Genomic DNA, 18,385 nt, shown 5'->3' on the forward strand with positions numbered 1-18,385 from the left:
GTATTAATGCGTATACTTTAATCCTTGAAAAGGATTTTCAAATCGGCAAAAGAGGGAAAAATAATTGTTATACAAGAATTATATGGCTTAGTCAGTAATACAGATGACTTTAGGATCCCCTTAAGCAAGCATACTGAAATGCGTTCAGGAATTACAACCAGATAATTTTAGGCTATGGTTTACATTGCGTATACTACAGCAAAAGTGCACACTTGAGTTAGCTGGGTGTAATTCCTAAACACACCCTTGCGTAATGTATAAAACATGCGTTTAAATCAAATCAAGTAGAAGCGATGATTTTGGAACCTGGTTTCATAGACATGAAAGCGACTTAAACTTGAAATGTGTCGCGTGTACACGCTTTTCGACATCACGTGTAATAAATTAATTGCGCAAGATACGATATTAATTTTCAAATAAAATCTAAATACTCTCTTACCTATAAATATTATAGAAATATGGTGCAAAGTTAATTCAATTGACCTGATGAAATTGATATAAATTGCATGTGTATTACAGATATTCAATATATGAATGTTACAGAGATAGATCTTTTATGTTATGTGGAATGTAATGCTGTAGAGTACTTAATGTAAGATACTGTGGCTTTTCTCATATTGATTAAATTTTTATGTGATATTATTTGTTATGTAAATAATATAAGTATATAAATTGTTAATTGTAAAATTCTTTATTTATTTTTATTCACATGTTTTACTGGATGTTGTTCATACGTCTAAATGAATATCTTTAGATATCGATTTTTTACAAATACAGATAGATACCTGTAGGGTGTCTGAAATTTATCTGATTTATCTGATCTTTATTATCTTTTTCCCTTACTTTCAAATACAATAGGTTTGACCTTAACTTAGATCGGATTAATGTCATATGCTCTACTTTGATTTCTGATGTCATTTCTACTTTCTACTTTCAGGTTAACCGATCTGGGTTAAGTTCAAATTCACTGCACTTGAAAACGCTATTAAACTAATTGCAAACTATAGTTCTTAACAAAAATGTTTTACTAAACTTTTACATAAAGCTAGTACTACAGTTGTTTTCTATTAAATATGTAATATGATTACATATACACGAAAAAAAAAACAATTATTAAGTAGAATGGCGCAAACAGTCTCGTGATTGCACCATGGTATCGTCTAGATGTATCAAGGAATCAATTGACACCATAAGTACATACGATAAATCGATTGAAATAACATATTTGTCTATGTGATATATTACGTAGTACAACTCGAGCATACTAAGCGTTTATTACATCCAAATGTATATCATTCACGCGTCTTAAAAGGCAACTCATACGAATACGATATGTGTATAATAATATAATAACTCGGTGAATATTAGTATAGTAACTTGCGCACATATGAATACGATCATACAGCGACTTGAGTCACTGTGTTGCTCTGTACTAACGCTGGGGGGCAAATGTCCTCACTCGTGATATCGCTTTAGGGTCGGGGTCGAGACTGATCTGAACAGAGCAACGCTGAGCTACGCCTGGGGCAGACACATAATTGAGCTACTCTGTATAGCAACGTTCAGGCGGTTCGGGTAGGGCTATACAGGCCCCTCAAACCAAACTCCCATGTAATTTGTTGCACCACCGTTGATCGTGGTGCCATGCTGATATGAGTCCGCCGAAAAGGAGGAACTAAAAATCAATATGGCGTTACTTGTTGTTATTTGTTATAAACGATCGTGCAGTTTCTTGTATTAAAACAGTTCTTAAAGTTTGGCAATGCCTAATTGGTGTTAAAAATGCTTCCACATTTAAATAGTTTCGCAATTTCTTTTGTATGTTAATTTTATGATAAAGTGAAGCAAAAGATACTTCTGCAAAGTCAATAGCTAGTTGTATACTTTGTAAAATTGGTTCACTATTAATTTGTTCAATCCACTCCGAACATTTTAATAAACATTTGACACCAATTATGTTTGCTATTATTTTCTCACTATCTATAATTAAATCTTTTGACAATATTTCGGTTATGGCAGCTTCGATCGGTACAATCAATATTTTTATCTATTTTCTCTCTGCCATAGTTATTTCATTAGCGCGAAACATTTTCAATAATGCTAGAGACGATGCTTCTTTATTTCTTTCACGATTTGCTGATATTGAGTGACAAGATGTAACAACAGTGAACAACAGGTAATGCCATATTGATTTTTAGTTCCTCCTTTTTCGCGGACTCATATTAGATGACACCACGATCAACGGTGGTACAACAAATTACATTGGAGTTCGAGGGGCCTGGTCAGGAACCTTAAAATATGAATTCAGGATCTCAAAACAAAAATTTTGTATGCTCGTGAACGCTTCGTTAAAGAGATTTACTTATGAAGTTGTAGAAATTTTTATTGCTTTACAATAATCAAAATTAGTTATGTGTACTCTCTCTCTCTCTCTCTCTCTCTCTCTCTCTCTCTCTCTCTCTCATACTTTGTTTTAAAAATGTGTAATACAATTAATGTTATGTAATTGACTGATTTATTAGCAAAACTAGAATAATGAATGAGATTATGTGCATGCAATCTGAAATGTGCTTTTACTTACTTTAAGTTACTTACTTAAAGTTGCTGTTGTATTCTTTGATATATTGGAGATGAACCTCTATCGCATAGATAAAAAAAAAATAAAGAAAAAAGTAAAAAGGAACAAGAAATATTTATCCTACTAGAAAAATAAAATTTGAAAATACTATTCCAGTCAATAAAAAGACATAAAGATCATATTGAATCATATATATTTAATTGTCTGCTTATATAACATAAAGCCAGATAATATAAAAATGTATAGTATATATACAAAAGACAATATAGCCACGCCCCTATATAAAATAAATATAAAGTGAAAGAGTACATAGAAATTGTACATTTTTCTATATTTAGTGCAATAGGAATAAATAATTAAATAAGAATTCTTTCATATAAGAATATTATGCATAACTTTGCAAAATATGTTTGAGATTCGCGCAAAATATGTAATAAAAAAAAAATAATATTAATTTTATATATAAATCTTATATGCTAATATGATATGATCTACTGAGAAAAGTACTAATGGGGAAAGGTTCGTCTTCTAAATTCCAACTTTTGTAACGTAACAATAATACTGAAGATAAATAGAAATATATAAAATAAATACTATAAATAATAATACAATTATCTGATTGTATATATTAATTTTGGATAATGGGTATTATATTATAATAAATATATTTTATATTTGTAAATAAGTATGATTCTACACGAAAGCAATTAAATTTGATTTAATTGTGGAAATGGAATTAAAATGCTTGTCCCTCGAACGATATAAGGGCAGTGTATAAAAAAATTACATCACAATAATTATATCTATCGTCATTTGCATATAGCAAATTTTACAAGTCTTACGATTCGCATCGTAATTTGGTGTACACGATTAAGTATTTCCGCGTAAGTGATGTACTAAAATTATAGTCTCACATTTTAAATAATAACAATCATGTACATTAATGTGATAAGCGTACTGCATGAGTGAACTTACAAGATACAGGAATATATGTTATATGAGAAACGTAGAGACGATTATTGTTCTGTGACAGTCTGTTCCGCAAAGTACCGCGATTTTTTTCACGGTATACTTTCGAGACAACCTTTGATATGCTGCCAAGCTTGGAGACCCTATAATAATGAAGAGTAATATTATCTTCAAGGAATATTGCAAAAAAAAAAAATATAAATCGGTTATTTCAGAAACCTTATCAATTTTTGTACATATGAAATAAAAATTGAGATATTATGGGATTCGAAATCAGGGAAGATACAAAATTCGCTTCAGAAATTACATCAAAAAAGCACTTCTTTCCTACCAATTCTATAAAATTGCAGTCATAGTTTACATAAGAAACGGAGGCTAATGATGACTTATCTTTCTTATATTATATTCTGCAAAAATAATATATTTATTAATGAATCATTTTACCATGCTAGAGTTCTATGTTACGATATAATGTTCGTTTTTTTTGTATTAATTATACATATATTATTTTTGAAAACTAAAGTTATGAACATCTTTCTTAGGAGACAACACGTTATTTTATAAAATATCCTTAAAAAAAAAGTCTCATTACATTTACTGAATTTTCTAACTAAAAATTTTATTTTACATGTACAAAAATACTTCTAATTGAGAAACATATATCGTTTTTCCAGCTTTTTTTTTGGAAATACGTTTTTAAAGGTAGTATTTGTTCCACTCACTTAATGTATAAGATAATGAAAAATATTTATAAATTTTGTATCATTTTTAGTACTACGGTTGTAAAAATTAATAAGTTTTTTATTTCTCCAAAAGTTAATCTTTTTTATTTATAGGATTTTTGAAATGACCGATTCAAATATGTACTATATAGAATATTTGAAATAAAATTTAATATATCGACCTTTCTAGCTAACTTAAATTGCAGAACGCAATAAGCTGCCAAAGTCTCTTTTAGATCGACAATCTTTTGATGCTGGAATCTGTCGATGTCCATCATAGCTTTAATAGAGAAAGACCTGCATAATGATTGCAAAATTATTAACCTTTTTCGTAACGAATATCCATTAGATAATCAACTAGAAACGTGATTTTACTTCAAATCTTCGTCCATTTGTTTCACAGTTTCATCATGCTGCGCAATTCGTTGCTCCAGCTGGAGAATTTTCAACTCGCGAACCTCTTCGGTGTCCACAGAGCCGAATAAGCGTGACATCAAACCAGTTTTACCTTGAGAATAAAGTTTATCATTCCCGAAAATACACATAGAAATCACATTTAGACATTATATTTCGAGCTCAGTTTTAATATGTAAAATTAAAAAATTGGATACTGGAGCGACTCATGATGCAAGTAGACTACTTGCACCATAGGAGCGGCTGAATTTGATTGATGTCGATAAAACAGATTTTTAATTCCAAAGAAAATATTACGTATGTACAATCAAGAAAACATACATTAAATAAAATATTATGTATATTAAGTAAACCATTAAGTAAAACGTTACGTACATTTTCAAAGATATTAGAAGGTTTGTGGATTATTGCCGTGTTTTTATCCATTGTTAATGCCAACGTTTTGTGAACCTTGCCGTTTACTTCAGGGCGGGCAGCGCTGCACTGATACTGTACGCTTCTGGTCCTGATGAAGTAAACGGCAAAGGTTCGCTAACGAACGTTGGCATTAGCAATGGATGAAAACATGACGATAACCCATAAACTGTCTGGTATTTCTGAAGATAATATCCGTAAAAGCCTAAAAAGCGTTACATACATTTCTTGCTCTGCTATATCTTATATATCGCATGATTGCAAGGTTGTGTACATTGTACATTCAAATCGTACTTTTTTTGTAGTGTCATTTTCTTGTAAGCTTCAAAATCATAATTTGAAGGTCTCATGATATTCTTATAAATTAAACTCAAATGTGGGAAAGTACTTTTTGTTTGGATATATACTTGAATTCATTTTACATACGTGAAGAAATAAAATAACCTACGTAGTAACTGGAAACTGTAATTTACAATTATTGGGGGATTTTCATAAAGATTCGTACTTTCCCAAAACTATTTGCGTTTTTTCTTTTATTCTGGTGAACGATTTTTTATTCTGCATAAGGAAAACGAAATGGTTGGAAAAATACGGAGAGAGAATGAGCGTTCCGTCGATAACTCCAGCATCCCTTTAAGGGGATCCTAAAGCTGTCTGTATAGCCGACTAAAACATATAATTTTTGTACAATTACTTTTTTTGTCTTAATAAATTCGAAAATCCTTTTCCAGAATTAAAGTACATACATTAATACGTTTCTGTGAGGTGGAGTTTATGCTGAGAATGACAAAAAATTTTAAAATTGACATCTTTACCATTTTTTAGTCCAATATGGCGCTCTAGAGCTGTCGTGACAACATTTGATTTACAATTTTACACAACACAAAGGCTGTGCAATCTGTACTTACGAAATAGTAGTTTACAGAATAATTTGCAGGAAGAAACAACGTAGAGTTCTAAGGCCAGTATTCATAATTCGTTCTCATTTCAAGATCGTCTTAAGTAATATTTTAAGATGCTAGTACGGTCCTTTGATTGGTTCGTGACATCTTAAAACTGTACTTAAAAGACAGCCTTGAATATAAGAATCAACTATGAATACCACCCTAAGAATTGGACTTAGGTGTTTAATGTTATCATGATACAAAAATTTATGTGTATGTGTACGTGAGATATTGATGTAGTAGTATATTATGTAGTATGATGTGTCAATGACACGTAAATCGTCTGTGTGTAAGTCCTACTTACACTACAGACTAATTGTCTCTAGGACAATTTAAGTACCTATATAAAAAACGATAAAATAAAATAATAAAAATAACTATATTTTTTTTTATTTAAAATATAATTACCTTTTATTTTAATACATTTTTTAGAATAGTAACTTAACTTTTCTGTATTAGAAGTTCAATTCTTCTAGAAAAAAATATTAAAAATTTTTATCTTTAACATAGTTTAACATTGCAAAGATAACTTTTTCACCAGTAATAAATATTTTTCCGTGCAAATCGAATTTTAATGTTAAAAACAAAAAATAATCATTAGGAGCTGTATAGTCAGTACTGTAAAATAAGTAGATACACGAAAAAAGAGATAAGGATTTTGTTAAAGTATATGATAATTTAGCTATACATACAGGTTTGAAAATAAAGGAATGTGCAAATATCGGTCCAAAATGTTCAATTAAATAGATTTTCATAAAACTTCCATCAAACATTCCACTACTGGGTCATAAAATTATACTGCTGAAAGTATAACGTAACTGTAGCGGAACAATGGCGCACAAATGGAACCTATACAGATCACCCTACTTCTTGGAATTTATTATAGAAAAAAGCTAATCAAAAAGACCGAGAGCTTGTAGAACAAATGATTGAAAGATTGTACTGCGAAGTTCACAAGATTAACAAATTAATAAGATAAATATCTCTATGTCTGGATACTTTTTTTTTTGCATAAAATTTATTACTATTAATCTCTGAAATGCTTTTTTTATTACAATATTATAATTTAATTGTATTTAAAGATTTCAATTAAATTATGATATTGTATTTATTATAAAAAGGCATTTGAGATTAATAATAATATAAATAAAGTATGTGTTTCATGTAAATGTCTGATGTACATACACATGTCCAATCACAGAGACATTTATCATCTTAAATGAAATTGCCAAGAATAACAAAACATTGAAAGAGCGGCACACAGACCTTTGTCCTAAATTATCGCTAAATTGGTTATCTTTGTCATCTTTATATATAAAATCCTTTCACTAATACGATTCAATGTATATGTATATGACCTAGTTAACCTAGTAGAACGTTTGGTAAGAGAGAGAATTTTATAAAAATTTATTTAGTTCAATTTTTGGACCGATCTTTGCATACTTCTTATTGGATTACCAATATAATTACGTAGAACGATTGTTAAAACGTCAAAATTTTTTGCAGCATATATTGTTCAGTTTCCTACATAACTATTTTAATGTTCCAATAAAATTATTTTTATATCTGTATCTACCTAAATTTTTTAAACACTTCAGCAGAAGCGTCTTTGCTAAATAAAATACCTTGCTGAATTAAATACTATATTAATTAAATACTATATTAATTAAATACTATAAGAATAAAAAATGAAATTTTTAAGTATACTATTTTAGTAGTGTAAGAAAATTTTTTGTTTTTATAAATTGCTCTATGGAATTCAGTGAACAAAATTAATGATTACATTAAAAAATTAAAATGTATTATGTGTACAATTGTTTCGATTAGATTTATTACGTTTTTTATATTTTTTAAAGTTATGGGTTTCACTACATACCTTGCATGACTTTGTCCTTCTGTTCGAACGTAGTAGTTAAGGCATCATGCGCTTCATCCTTAGCCAATTGCAGGGCTTCTCTGCGTCTAACCACAGCCTGCAACGCCGATGCACCGAACAGCCACTCCTTCAGCTGATCTGCTATAAGCTCTTCCTCTTCGAGTGTAGTGTCTATCGTAGCCGCTAATGAGTCCAAGTAATGTCCCGATTTCTAAGAAAATAAGCTGTAATGCGGTGTTTTGCAAACTTAAATTGCATTTGTTTTCTTTTTGTTTTAAGTCGTACGTTATTTTTTCCATTTTTTAATAATATTGATGTTTTTTACTTATTAACAGTATCGCAGCGTTATTTTCTATGATAAGGAATACCTGTAGTTCGTCGCCTATTCCTTTCTCTATGGCACTCCATTCGCTAAAGACACGCCCGTAATTTGCGTGCAACTTATATAGACTGTGTTGCTTTTCCACAAGCCGCGCGCGTACTCGCAGCAGATTACACAAATTATTCTGTAAAAATAATTATTTGAGGACACATCAACAATACCGGCATTATAATATTGAGTCCATTGGTAAAAGTCGTTATTTCAATTTGAAATTTTTTTTCAACGAGAGAAAAAACCTTGCATAATTTTATTCGTTTAAACTATAAATAAGATCTTTTGCGAAAAATTAAAAAAAATTCATTGTTTTAGTGTACACTAAATTTGTATGACGTGGCACAAGAAATATAATTTCTGTTTATTAATACAGAATTCACTTGACTGGTTTTGCAGCTGGATAAAGTATTTTCTCCTAATTTTAGAACAAATAATCTGCTTTTTTTATTAAATATGGCTTTATAAATATAACTATTTGTGCAACAATAGGGATTTAACTTCTTTTGGAATTAGACCCCTTTTTCTTTTGATTTTATATAGATTTTACATAGATTTATTAATATATATAGATTTTATACTATATTGTATATAGATTGATTTTATATTATATATATATATATATAGAGCTGCAACTATATTTCAATATGTTCTTAAAATGTTCAGTCCATAACCAAAAAGTTAATGAATTCAGAAGTAACAATATCTAATATTTTTATATTTTTAGATATAACTGTTTTTGCATATATGTATAAGCTGCATAATTAAGAAGATATTAATATAAGCAAAGAAACAAATTATCAGATTGCTGCACGTTAAAAAATCGTAGATCCGTTTGTTAAGATAAAATATATAATATTTCAAAGATAATATTTTGATTCACAGCTTTTACCTGCAGTTCAATTCCATAATTTTTTACAGTTTCGAACCGTTTGTCTGGCTTTCTTAGTCGCACCGCTACACTAAGCGCTTTCAGTTTCGATTCTGCGATCTGCAAATACCCTACGCAACAAACAACAAATAATTATTACAACAAAAAGCTATCAGAGATATTCTTCAAGTTATTAATTTTTATAGACAAACTTTACTTAGTTTCTTTTTAACTACTATTTTTTAATTTAATTTTGTAACAATCTTTTCTATTATACACAAAAATAAGAATTACCTGTTTCTTTAACACTTTCTCTCCAACCGTCTGTCTGTTGAAGAAATCCCATGAAATGTTCGTCCCGCGAAAGTATAGGGTGTGAAGCAACTCTTATAAGAAAATTCTGTATACAGAAACATTTTTTTTATTTTTCCAGTACAACATTTTTGTATGTTATAATTACAAATTAAAAACGTACCTCGAGTCCAGCTCTCCTCCGGTCAACAAAGTCGGGGTCGAATGTATCAGTCGTTACTTTTTGCCAAGCGTAGAGAACTTTCTTTTCTGGTAACGGTGGTAAAACGATGTACGGATAAGAAATCTCCAGATAAGCACGGAGCAATTCAAACTCGGTGTATCGCCGCCATAACGAGCTTATCCTAGTGAGCGCGTTTTTGAAATCGGGATCAGTGACTCTGTAAAAAAAAAAGAATGGAATTATATGAATAACGAAAGTCTTTCAGGCAACAGTATTTTCTAAATAAGACCATATAGTTTGAAATAAATACTCGTATACTTTGAAAACAAAAACTTGTATTACTTTAAAATAAATAAATTAACTTTGTCATACACATTATGTTACACGATTCATATTTTTACTTCCTTACTCACTTAGTTTCAATGAGGTATACTGTGTAGAATTCTCTTAAATTAAGTGCTCTATTTGCTCTCTTCTCAGCTTCAACTATTGAGATCTCCATGTGGTCGAGCAGGCAGTCCTGAAATATATTCGCAGGCATTCAACAGTCTTTTTTCAACATTCGCGCAAGTTTTGAGAGAGATACAACTGTTTCCGTCATCCATCTGTTTCCTTATCGGCTATGCAAGATTGTCACGGTTTTTATGAAGCAAACATTAGTATGCAACAGCTGTATATTCACAAACTTATACAATGTACGAAAGTATCCCCAATATACAGAGGTATTGAGGATCGAGGAAAGAGTTGAACACAAGTCACTGACATCAATCGAGGGACGCTACGCAGTGTTCTGATGATCGCTGCGTGACGTCCATTCGCCTGTTCTCGCCGATTTCATTAAAATTAGATAGTTTAATTTAAGCGTCTTTAAATCTGTCTAATCCAGCGAGCGCTCGTTCGGGAGGCTCTTTTCGAAATTTCATAGTCGCGTAACTATGCGGCGACGAGCCGAAGCATCGGGACTCCGAAAAGGCGTACCGCGATGGGAGAACGACTTATCGATTTGCCACAGACGAATGCGTGTGAAAAACAAGCTAGCTCTTTACCTCTTTCCGCGTCTCCATTGCGGTCATATTGGCGTTAGCCTCCCTCTGATAATTGCCGTTTTGAAAGACCTCTTCCATGATTTGCGTCGCCTGTAATTACCTACGGGCCCAGCCAGCAGGACTCCAATTTTAATCTTTCACATCACGTTGGATCGCCCGACGTCAACCTACTGCCACCATTGGTTGTATCGATACTGTCGGACTGTCGCTCGCGCCGCAGCTAGGTACAGTCCGCAGAGCTATAAGACAACATGCTGCTGCGCACAATCACGGCAGGCAGTCCGACATTCCGACCGAGAAGGCGAGAACCGGTCCCAGTCATCCCAGATACTCATGTTTACTCATGTTGCAACACAAATTCAGTACCGTAAGAATACGCGCGGTCTTTAAAATTCGTAGAATTGCAGGAAACATCAAAATTAATGATATCAAGAGGCATTTATCTCTATACGATTTTATGATTCCAGGATTGGATAAGTTAATTTTCTCTAATTAACAAGAAGAGAATCAGGTGAACTCATCACAGATTTTGATCTTCTTTAGTATGATGAATTCATATACTTAAAAAATAAATATGTATCATATTTGAGCATTTTGTTGAAGGAGCCTTGTACGTAGTATTTTTTTAATGTATGAAAGGACATTGAACAAATTATGTCGTAAATTGAATCTATAAATTGAACACATATTTTGAAATGAGCTAGTTTTTACATATAATGTAGCTTTCCGGTAAAAAGTTTTTCATATATAATCATAGATCGCTATACAAAATTATATTAAAATATATATAACATAATGTATAATCCATTATGTAATTATATCCCACGTAACACGTAATATCATAGTAATATCACAGCAATATTACAATGTTTACGAAAATAAATCACAGGAATATTACTGAGATATATCACAAAAATATCACTATAATATTGTGTAATATTTTTGTGATATTTATGTAATGTTTATATTTATGTAACACTTATTGGGAAAAATTAAAACGTTTTAAAGGGAATTTTTAAAAGAATTTATTAAATTGATATTTTCAATGTTATTTTTTAAATTATTCCATATGATATTAATTAGAAAATAATACTGATTGTCAATACAATAACTATTATACAATATTATAATAAACTGAAAAAGTTATAATAAACTAAATATCACTCGTAAAATTATGTGTGTACATATAATTTTGTGATAATAACGTCTTAATGACATCTCTAGCGTCAATAAAACATCATAAAAAGTTATTAATAATGTCATTTTGCTACTTGAAACGTTATATTGTCACAAAATTGCTGTGATATTACATTGTACTACGTAATAATTCTGGTATATTGCAATATTACTGCGATTTTACTTGCTATGTGAGATGCAATTATGTATAATGCTGTTATAATTCATATATAATTATATGTACATAAATTCTTCACACATTATGTGTATTTATATAGTATCTTCATTATAGTACATGAATCTACACAACGATTTATATACATTTTTATACATATTTATATGTGATTTATTGTAATTTACGTATAAATTTATATAATTATATACAAAGTATCCAGTCAAATAATATGCTATATACGTATGATTATACAGTATAAGAGATAAATATGCAGCTTGAATACAACATTTATTTTCGATGTAGATAATATCATAATGATAGATAATTCATAATGATATTAAAGAAGAGAGAGAGATCGAAATTCGTGAATAGTTTACTGTGTCTTCTCCTTGTAGATTAAATTAAATTAGTTGACATATAAAATTAACTTAGAGTCTTAACACAACTCTTATTGTCGTCTCTTTATAGCGACACAATAAGTTGCATCTACACAATGTATGCCAAAGCTTGTGTGTTATCGCTTATGTCTACAATTTAAATCTAATTTATGTTGCAACAATTCTTGTGCTCAGACCATTACAATGAGAGCTGCATGAACAAAAAGCTAACTTTAAAATAACAGACAAATTTTGGGCAAATGGGGGTATAAACGTATAAATTGTAACGTAATATTCTTGTCTGTTATTTTACATCGAAAGCTTTTACGAAGTTTTACTTCTGTTTAGCAGATAACTTTAAGTTGAAAGTAATGTGAAATTAAACTAAATTAAATTAGATTTATTTTAAAAAGAATTTATATTAAATTAAAATGATTTTACGGGAAAGAATCCTTTTATAAGTCGGCAAAAACACTTTTTTAGCAACCCATATATTCTATTTAAAAAAAAAGAGCAATTACATCACTTGATAGAGCAACGTTTTAGCTTTAAGAATCTGTATTTTTAATTGCGATATGCTGATTTTTCACGGAGTTACGAACAATAAAGTCAGAATGTTTCTTTTTACTTAATTCGCGAGTAACTCAGGATTAAAAAATCGTAGAAACATTTTTAAAAAACGATTTTGTAGAGAAAGCTTCAAGCTTTCACGAGGATAGTTAAAAATTTGCTTAAATTTTTTGGGCACGCTACAGATCTATAAAGTGAAAAGAAAATTTTTCATTTTTTTTTTAGCTCGTAGTTTTCTATATATGTATAAATATTACAAAACTCGCATAAATTCAAAAAATATACTGACCATTCGAAAGTAGAGATTTCAAGCTTTGGAACCTTTTTTTAAATTTAAATTTTGATCATTTTTAACGAAGATATTAATAGGAAAATGTCTTTTTATTAACTTGTAAAAGGACTTTTTCCCTAACTGAAATTATATGGAAATGTTCTTCGACAATTTTGCGTATAACGTGAGATATATGTATAATATTAGAGCAGAATGAAGTAAAAAAGATTCTACGAAGTAAATTAGCTACGCTGATGTTGAATACGCTTTTCTCTATATAGAGAAATCTTTGCCGACGAGTAGTCATCATGCAGCAATTTTTCATTGCGCTCTTCTTGACATTGCAGTTGCATATGGAAAAGATGAAGAAGACATTAGTAATAAAAAAATTTTATTACATTTTTTATACGTTGCATTAATTATATTTTTCGTTGCTGTTATGCTCATATCAAAAAATTGTGATAAATAAGATTAGAACAATCAAAGGCAGAAGTATTAAACGAGATATTAAATATTACAGTCGTTTTTTGTTTTTGTTTTGTTGTTGTTGTGTTGTTGTGGAATGAACTTAAAATGTGTATTGTACACATCGGATGATTTCTTCGTTTATATTATATACGCGTATATAGAATACATTAGATGGGAGAATATAGGCCTTATTTACTAAATGAGTGTGCATATTTACATAATGGAAGATATAACGCGACGATAAAACAACGATGACAGTTATATTAAACTGCACAAGATGCGAAAAGATATTTACATATTGACTTTTCGAAAAATAATACAACAAATAAAGAAATCAACTGGTTTTATGTAACTAGAAAGATTAAACAATATTTTTTGGTTTGTCATCTTGCATTGTTTTCCGGGGTAGAATAGCAACCAAAAATGCAGACACTGTAAAGTAATTAGAAATGGTGAAAAAACATTTTTATAATGGATGGGGAACCTTAAACAAAACTATGGAACAGATAGAAAACTGAAAGGGAAAAAAATGTGTTTTCTTAACATACAATTATTTTATCTTATTATTCTGTGCATAAAAGTATTGAGATACGATTGTCAAAATATTAATAGTTTACGAGATATTTCTTATTTCATTTCAACATGTGTCAGAATAAAATGTAAAATATTTTGTAACTTATTTATTGATTTTTTTATATAAATCCCTATCTTAATATTTTGTATACAGAATAATTAGAGAAACTATTATATGTATATCGCGTAAAAACTTATGATTCTAGTTTACAAAATGTCCATGATTGTTATATGACCATAAAAAATTGATTTCTTTCGAAAATTAATTTTATCATTACTGTTCTCCTTCAAACCATATAACTTTTGTCTAAAATATGTTACCATTTCTACCTAACATGTTGAATTTTTGACATATATGGTACATATGTTGTTTGTTTTAGCCGTTTTAGATGCCCCGCGATATACATAAAATATATATTATATTCAATGTAAAAATATAAATGCTATTCAATATGCAAATATTGTTTTTACCTAAAGAGGCTAAACCGATCATGACGTACGGTCCTAAACACGATAGATTGAATAAAATCGGAAATAATAGATTCCCGATTACTGCGCCAATTCTTCCCATCATCATGGTTATACTAACCGCCATGGTTCTGGAATAAGAAAGAAATATGGATGTATCAAATAGATGACTAATACGGTAAAGATAATGAAAAATAATGCCATATAAATATTTTTTTTAATACAATAAAATCGAGCGCTGAGAGCAAAATTGCGGTAATTAGTGCAAAAAATATAAGATTTTTTATTTAAGTAAAACTATATGAACTATATAAACTATATAACTATATAATCGGACCACTGAAGATGGCTCGAAAGTAAACCGAAACGTCTGATGTTTTTATATAGTTTTACTTGAATAAAAATTCTTACATTTTTTGCATTAATTACCGCAATTTTGACTCTCAGCGCCCGATTTTATTATATTGATTTTTTCGAGAGTTCGATTTAAAGGAAATATTTTTTTAATTAATATATTATTATTAATATATATAATTAATGATAAGTTAATTGCCATACCTTAGATATGTAGGAAAATTATCGACAATGATATTAACAACGGTTGCCCCGCCTATACTCGTCATGGCAACAAATACCGAAGACAATCCGAGGATACCATTAGTATCTTCAGTCCAGTACAATGAACCACAACAAGTAGCAGCGACAATGAAGCAAATTGCTGCAGAAAAGAGATTAAAGTTAATTATCATTAACGGAAACGGGTATAATGCGATTGTTTCTGTCAATGTAGATTAACTTTACCTTTTCTTAGAGATTAGAAAAAGATATAAAGAGTAAATTAAATTGAGATTAAAGTTAATCTACATTGGTAGAGATGGACATAAGACAACTGACAGAACCCTGTACAAATCTTATAGAAAATGAGTTTCAGTCAAATTGCTTTAAATTTTAATATTTTGTAGCTCATGTCAAGTTGATTAGAATTCTTTACGGGGATAAAGTGTGACTCAAAAGTATCGTAAAAGTCTTTACGGGTATCAGTTTTTGCTCCAGGACCTTTGAAAAGTCTTTATATTTTGTATGAAAAATTACAGAAAATTGAAAGAAATCTTTTTTATTACACTTGTACATTTATCAATGGTATGTTTATGATTTTAGTTTTGCACCCGTTCTCATTGTTAGAATTACCCGGAACGAACGATGTGGATGTGACATTCCTTTGAGATGCTTGACTTTCATGAGTTTCCTTGCCTTTTTGGGAATATGCTTCATGGAATTAGAAAATAAAATAAAGCTTTTTCTCAGGATGTTTTATACCATAATATTTTTCAAAATATTGAAAAATTTATACTGCATATACAGTATATCCATGATGTATTATACGGTATTCATAACTAATGTTAATAAAAAAGATTTATTTTGATTATTAAGATCTATTTTTCCATATAAAATGTGATGATTTTTCGAAGGTCCTGGAATAAAAACAAAGACATTTTTTGCCTATAACTCGTGAGGATTTTTAATTAACTTGAATTGAGTTATAAAATATTAAAGTTTGAAGTAATTTGATCGAAACCCATTTTCCATAAGATTTGTACAGGGTTGCTTGAACTTCTACATCCATAGTTTTGATTTTGCTACTTTCAATTTCCATTTGTTTGGATCATTAAAAGAACCCTTGCTCGTAGCAGGCGGTATTCCAGTTATTGTACAAATTTTACTTGGGTATTGTAAAATTTAGGAAGTGGTATACATATATGTGGCGTAAAAGACAGATAAAAATTCTTTATGCAGACTTGTGGACCGTTACACAAAATGTGTTGCAAAGCTGATTGTATTGAGAAATAATGATTTTATTGTTATTTATTATATATAAAGAATAAATATATAGCACTTGACACAACAACATTTCTAATTTCCCCTTGCTTGATTTTAAGTAAATGTCTATTTCTTTAACATCAAATTACTTACCCATTAACTTCCTCTTTCCAACCACAGTTATCAGAGAACCGGCTACAGTATAACCGATAACACCTGTCACGGCGATGACAATGGAATTGATAAAGACTCTGGAATTCAACTCGACCTAAAATTGTTATGTACATTATTTCTATGGGATTTGTTTCGCGGCCAACATTTATAAATTAGCGATTTACCGGAACGCATACAGTCGTAGAATTGCCTATCGTATTGTTGGCATAATGCATGGACTTAAGATACGACTCTTCCTGACCTAACATGTAACAAAATGAAGGCTGCAATCCTGATATGTGGTTATCGTCCTTCATCACAGTATTTTTATAATTTTCAATCATTGCGAACAGCTGGGGCATCCAAAGTCGAAGCGAATTCGATCTGCACAGTTGCAATCGGCATCAAACGAACTCTTCAAGTTCCATTTATTTTAGTGACTCCATTTTTTTAGAATTAAAATTAAAATAGACGAAGGATTAAACTGACCCTATTGTTGCTCCAAGCTGTATCATTGATATGAGTATCAATCTGAAGACATTGGGTCGCAAAAAGAGTGGCTTTATCAGTTTGCAACAATTCTTCAGCTTGTCCTGTATACGTTCTCCGCATGATTCAATGGAATATTCATCCTCTAGACTTTTTATCTATATAAATTGATAATAATACACTATATTATACCATATTCAGCCTTTAACAAAAAATATTAGATACCTATATTTTTTTCATTTATCTAAAATTCTTTCATCTGTATTGTTCCCAGTTATTGGTTATCAGGATTATACACAAATTTAAAAGTTATCCTTTGTTTCTTAAAACAAAGGATAATACACACCAAATGTCGTCAATTAATTTTTAAGCTAAAACGTTATATGATAATTAATAAGGTGCTTAGTATTTTTGGTCAAGGCTGGCTGTATATATCATTCTTATCACGCTGATTCTTTCTTTAATTAATTTTACAGTCGCTCGATTCGAATCTCATTTCTCACTTTCAGTTTTATTACGCGTTTTCTTTATATACGGATCCTCGTAAGAAAAATGACACAAGTACAAAATGTAAAATTGTTTAGGAGAGAGAGGAAAGAAAATTACGTATTTTAAAATTAATTACTTGCTTCCCTCTCTTTTTAAATTGTTTTCTATTTTTTAGTTCAACTTATATCACTATTCTATATTCTACTTTGAAAGAAGGCCGATGTATTTAGGACACAATCCGCACAAAACGATAAGAAATTTAAAAAAATTTGCTTTGTGCCATTTTTCTTGCGGGGATGCAATATATTCTTTTGTTTACTGTCATATCAACATTGAGAAAAAAATTTATTAAATTTTAATAAATATTTCTTTGAAAACTTGTAGCGGAATATTTGCTTACAGTAAATAAATATTTAGATAAATGAAGAAGATGATAATTAAATCACAAACTAACGGTTCCCCTGTACCTAATAAATATGTGTTTATATACACACACACATATATATATATATATATATATATATATATATATTCAATAAATATCCCAGTCGCTAGGACTATTCAAAGAAATATTTATAAAATTTAGTAAATTTTTTTCTCACAAGTAACACAAGGGAAGTGATAATCACCGATTATTCTGTAACTGCGCATATAAGTAGTTCCTTAGAAACTATTT

General features: G+C 29.9%; 2 protein-coding genes across 2 annotated transcripts in view; both read right to left on the reverse strand.

Moving 5' to 3' along the window:
- Positions 1 to 3,486: 3,486 nt before the first annotated feature.
- On the reverse strand, positions 3,487 to 10,945 carry LOC108765006 (sorting nexin-4). Its single transcript, XM_018513462.1, has 10 exons — positions 10,683 to 10,945; positions 10,050 to 10,156; positions 9,637 to 9,853; positions 9,456 to 9,561; positions 9,183 to 9,292; positions 8,286 to 8,423; positions 7,918 to 8,128; positions 4,645 to 4,777; positions 4,452 to 4,566; positions 3,487 to 3,690 (listed from the first exon to the last, which is right to left on the reverse strand). The coding sequence occupies exons 1-10, from the start codon at positions 10,758 to 10,760 to the stop codon at positions 3,640 to 3,642; spliced, it is 1,266 nt and encodes a 421-aa protein (XP_018368964.1). The 5' UTR covers positions 10,761 to 10,945; the 3' UTR covers positions 3,487 to 3,639.
- Positions 10,946 to 13,686: 2,741 nt separating this feature from the next.
- LOC108765023 (synaptic vesicle glycoprotein 2B) overlaps positions 13,687 to 18,385 on the reverse strand; it is a 14,435-nt gene continuing 9,736 nt past the window's right edge. Inside the window, exons 7-12 of the mRNA XM_018513482.1 lie at positions 17,221 to 17,378; positions 16,917 to 17,115; positions 16,732 to 16,846; positions 15,319 to 15,478; positions 14,764 to 14,891; positions 13,687 to 14,151 (exon numbers count right to left, since the gene is read on the reverse strand). Of these exons, the coding sequence (XP_018368984.1) occupies positions 14,081 to 14,151; positions 14,764 to 14,891; positions 15,319 to 15,478; positions 16,732 to 16,846; positions 16,917 to 17,115; positions 17,221 to 17,378 (831 nt within the window). The 3' untranslated portion in view covers positions 13,687 to 14,080. The remainder of the gene's footprint in view (positions 14,152 to 14,763; positions 14,892 to 15,318; positions 15,479 to 16,731; positions 16,847 to 16,916; positions 17,116 to 17,220; positions 17,379 to 18,385) is intronic.

The sequence above is a fragment of the Trachymyrmex cornetzi genome, unplaced genomic scaffold (assembly GCF_001594075.2).
Source record: "Trachymyrmex cornetzi isolate Tcor2-1 unplaced genomic scaffold, Tcor1.1 scaffold47, whole genome shotgun sequence".
Taxonomy (NCBI): domain Eukaryota; kingdom Metazoa; phylum Arthropoda; class Insecta; order Hymenoptera; family Formicidae; genus Trachymyrmex; species Trachymyrmex cornetzi.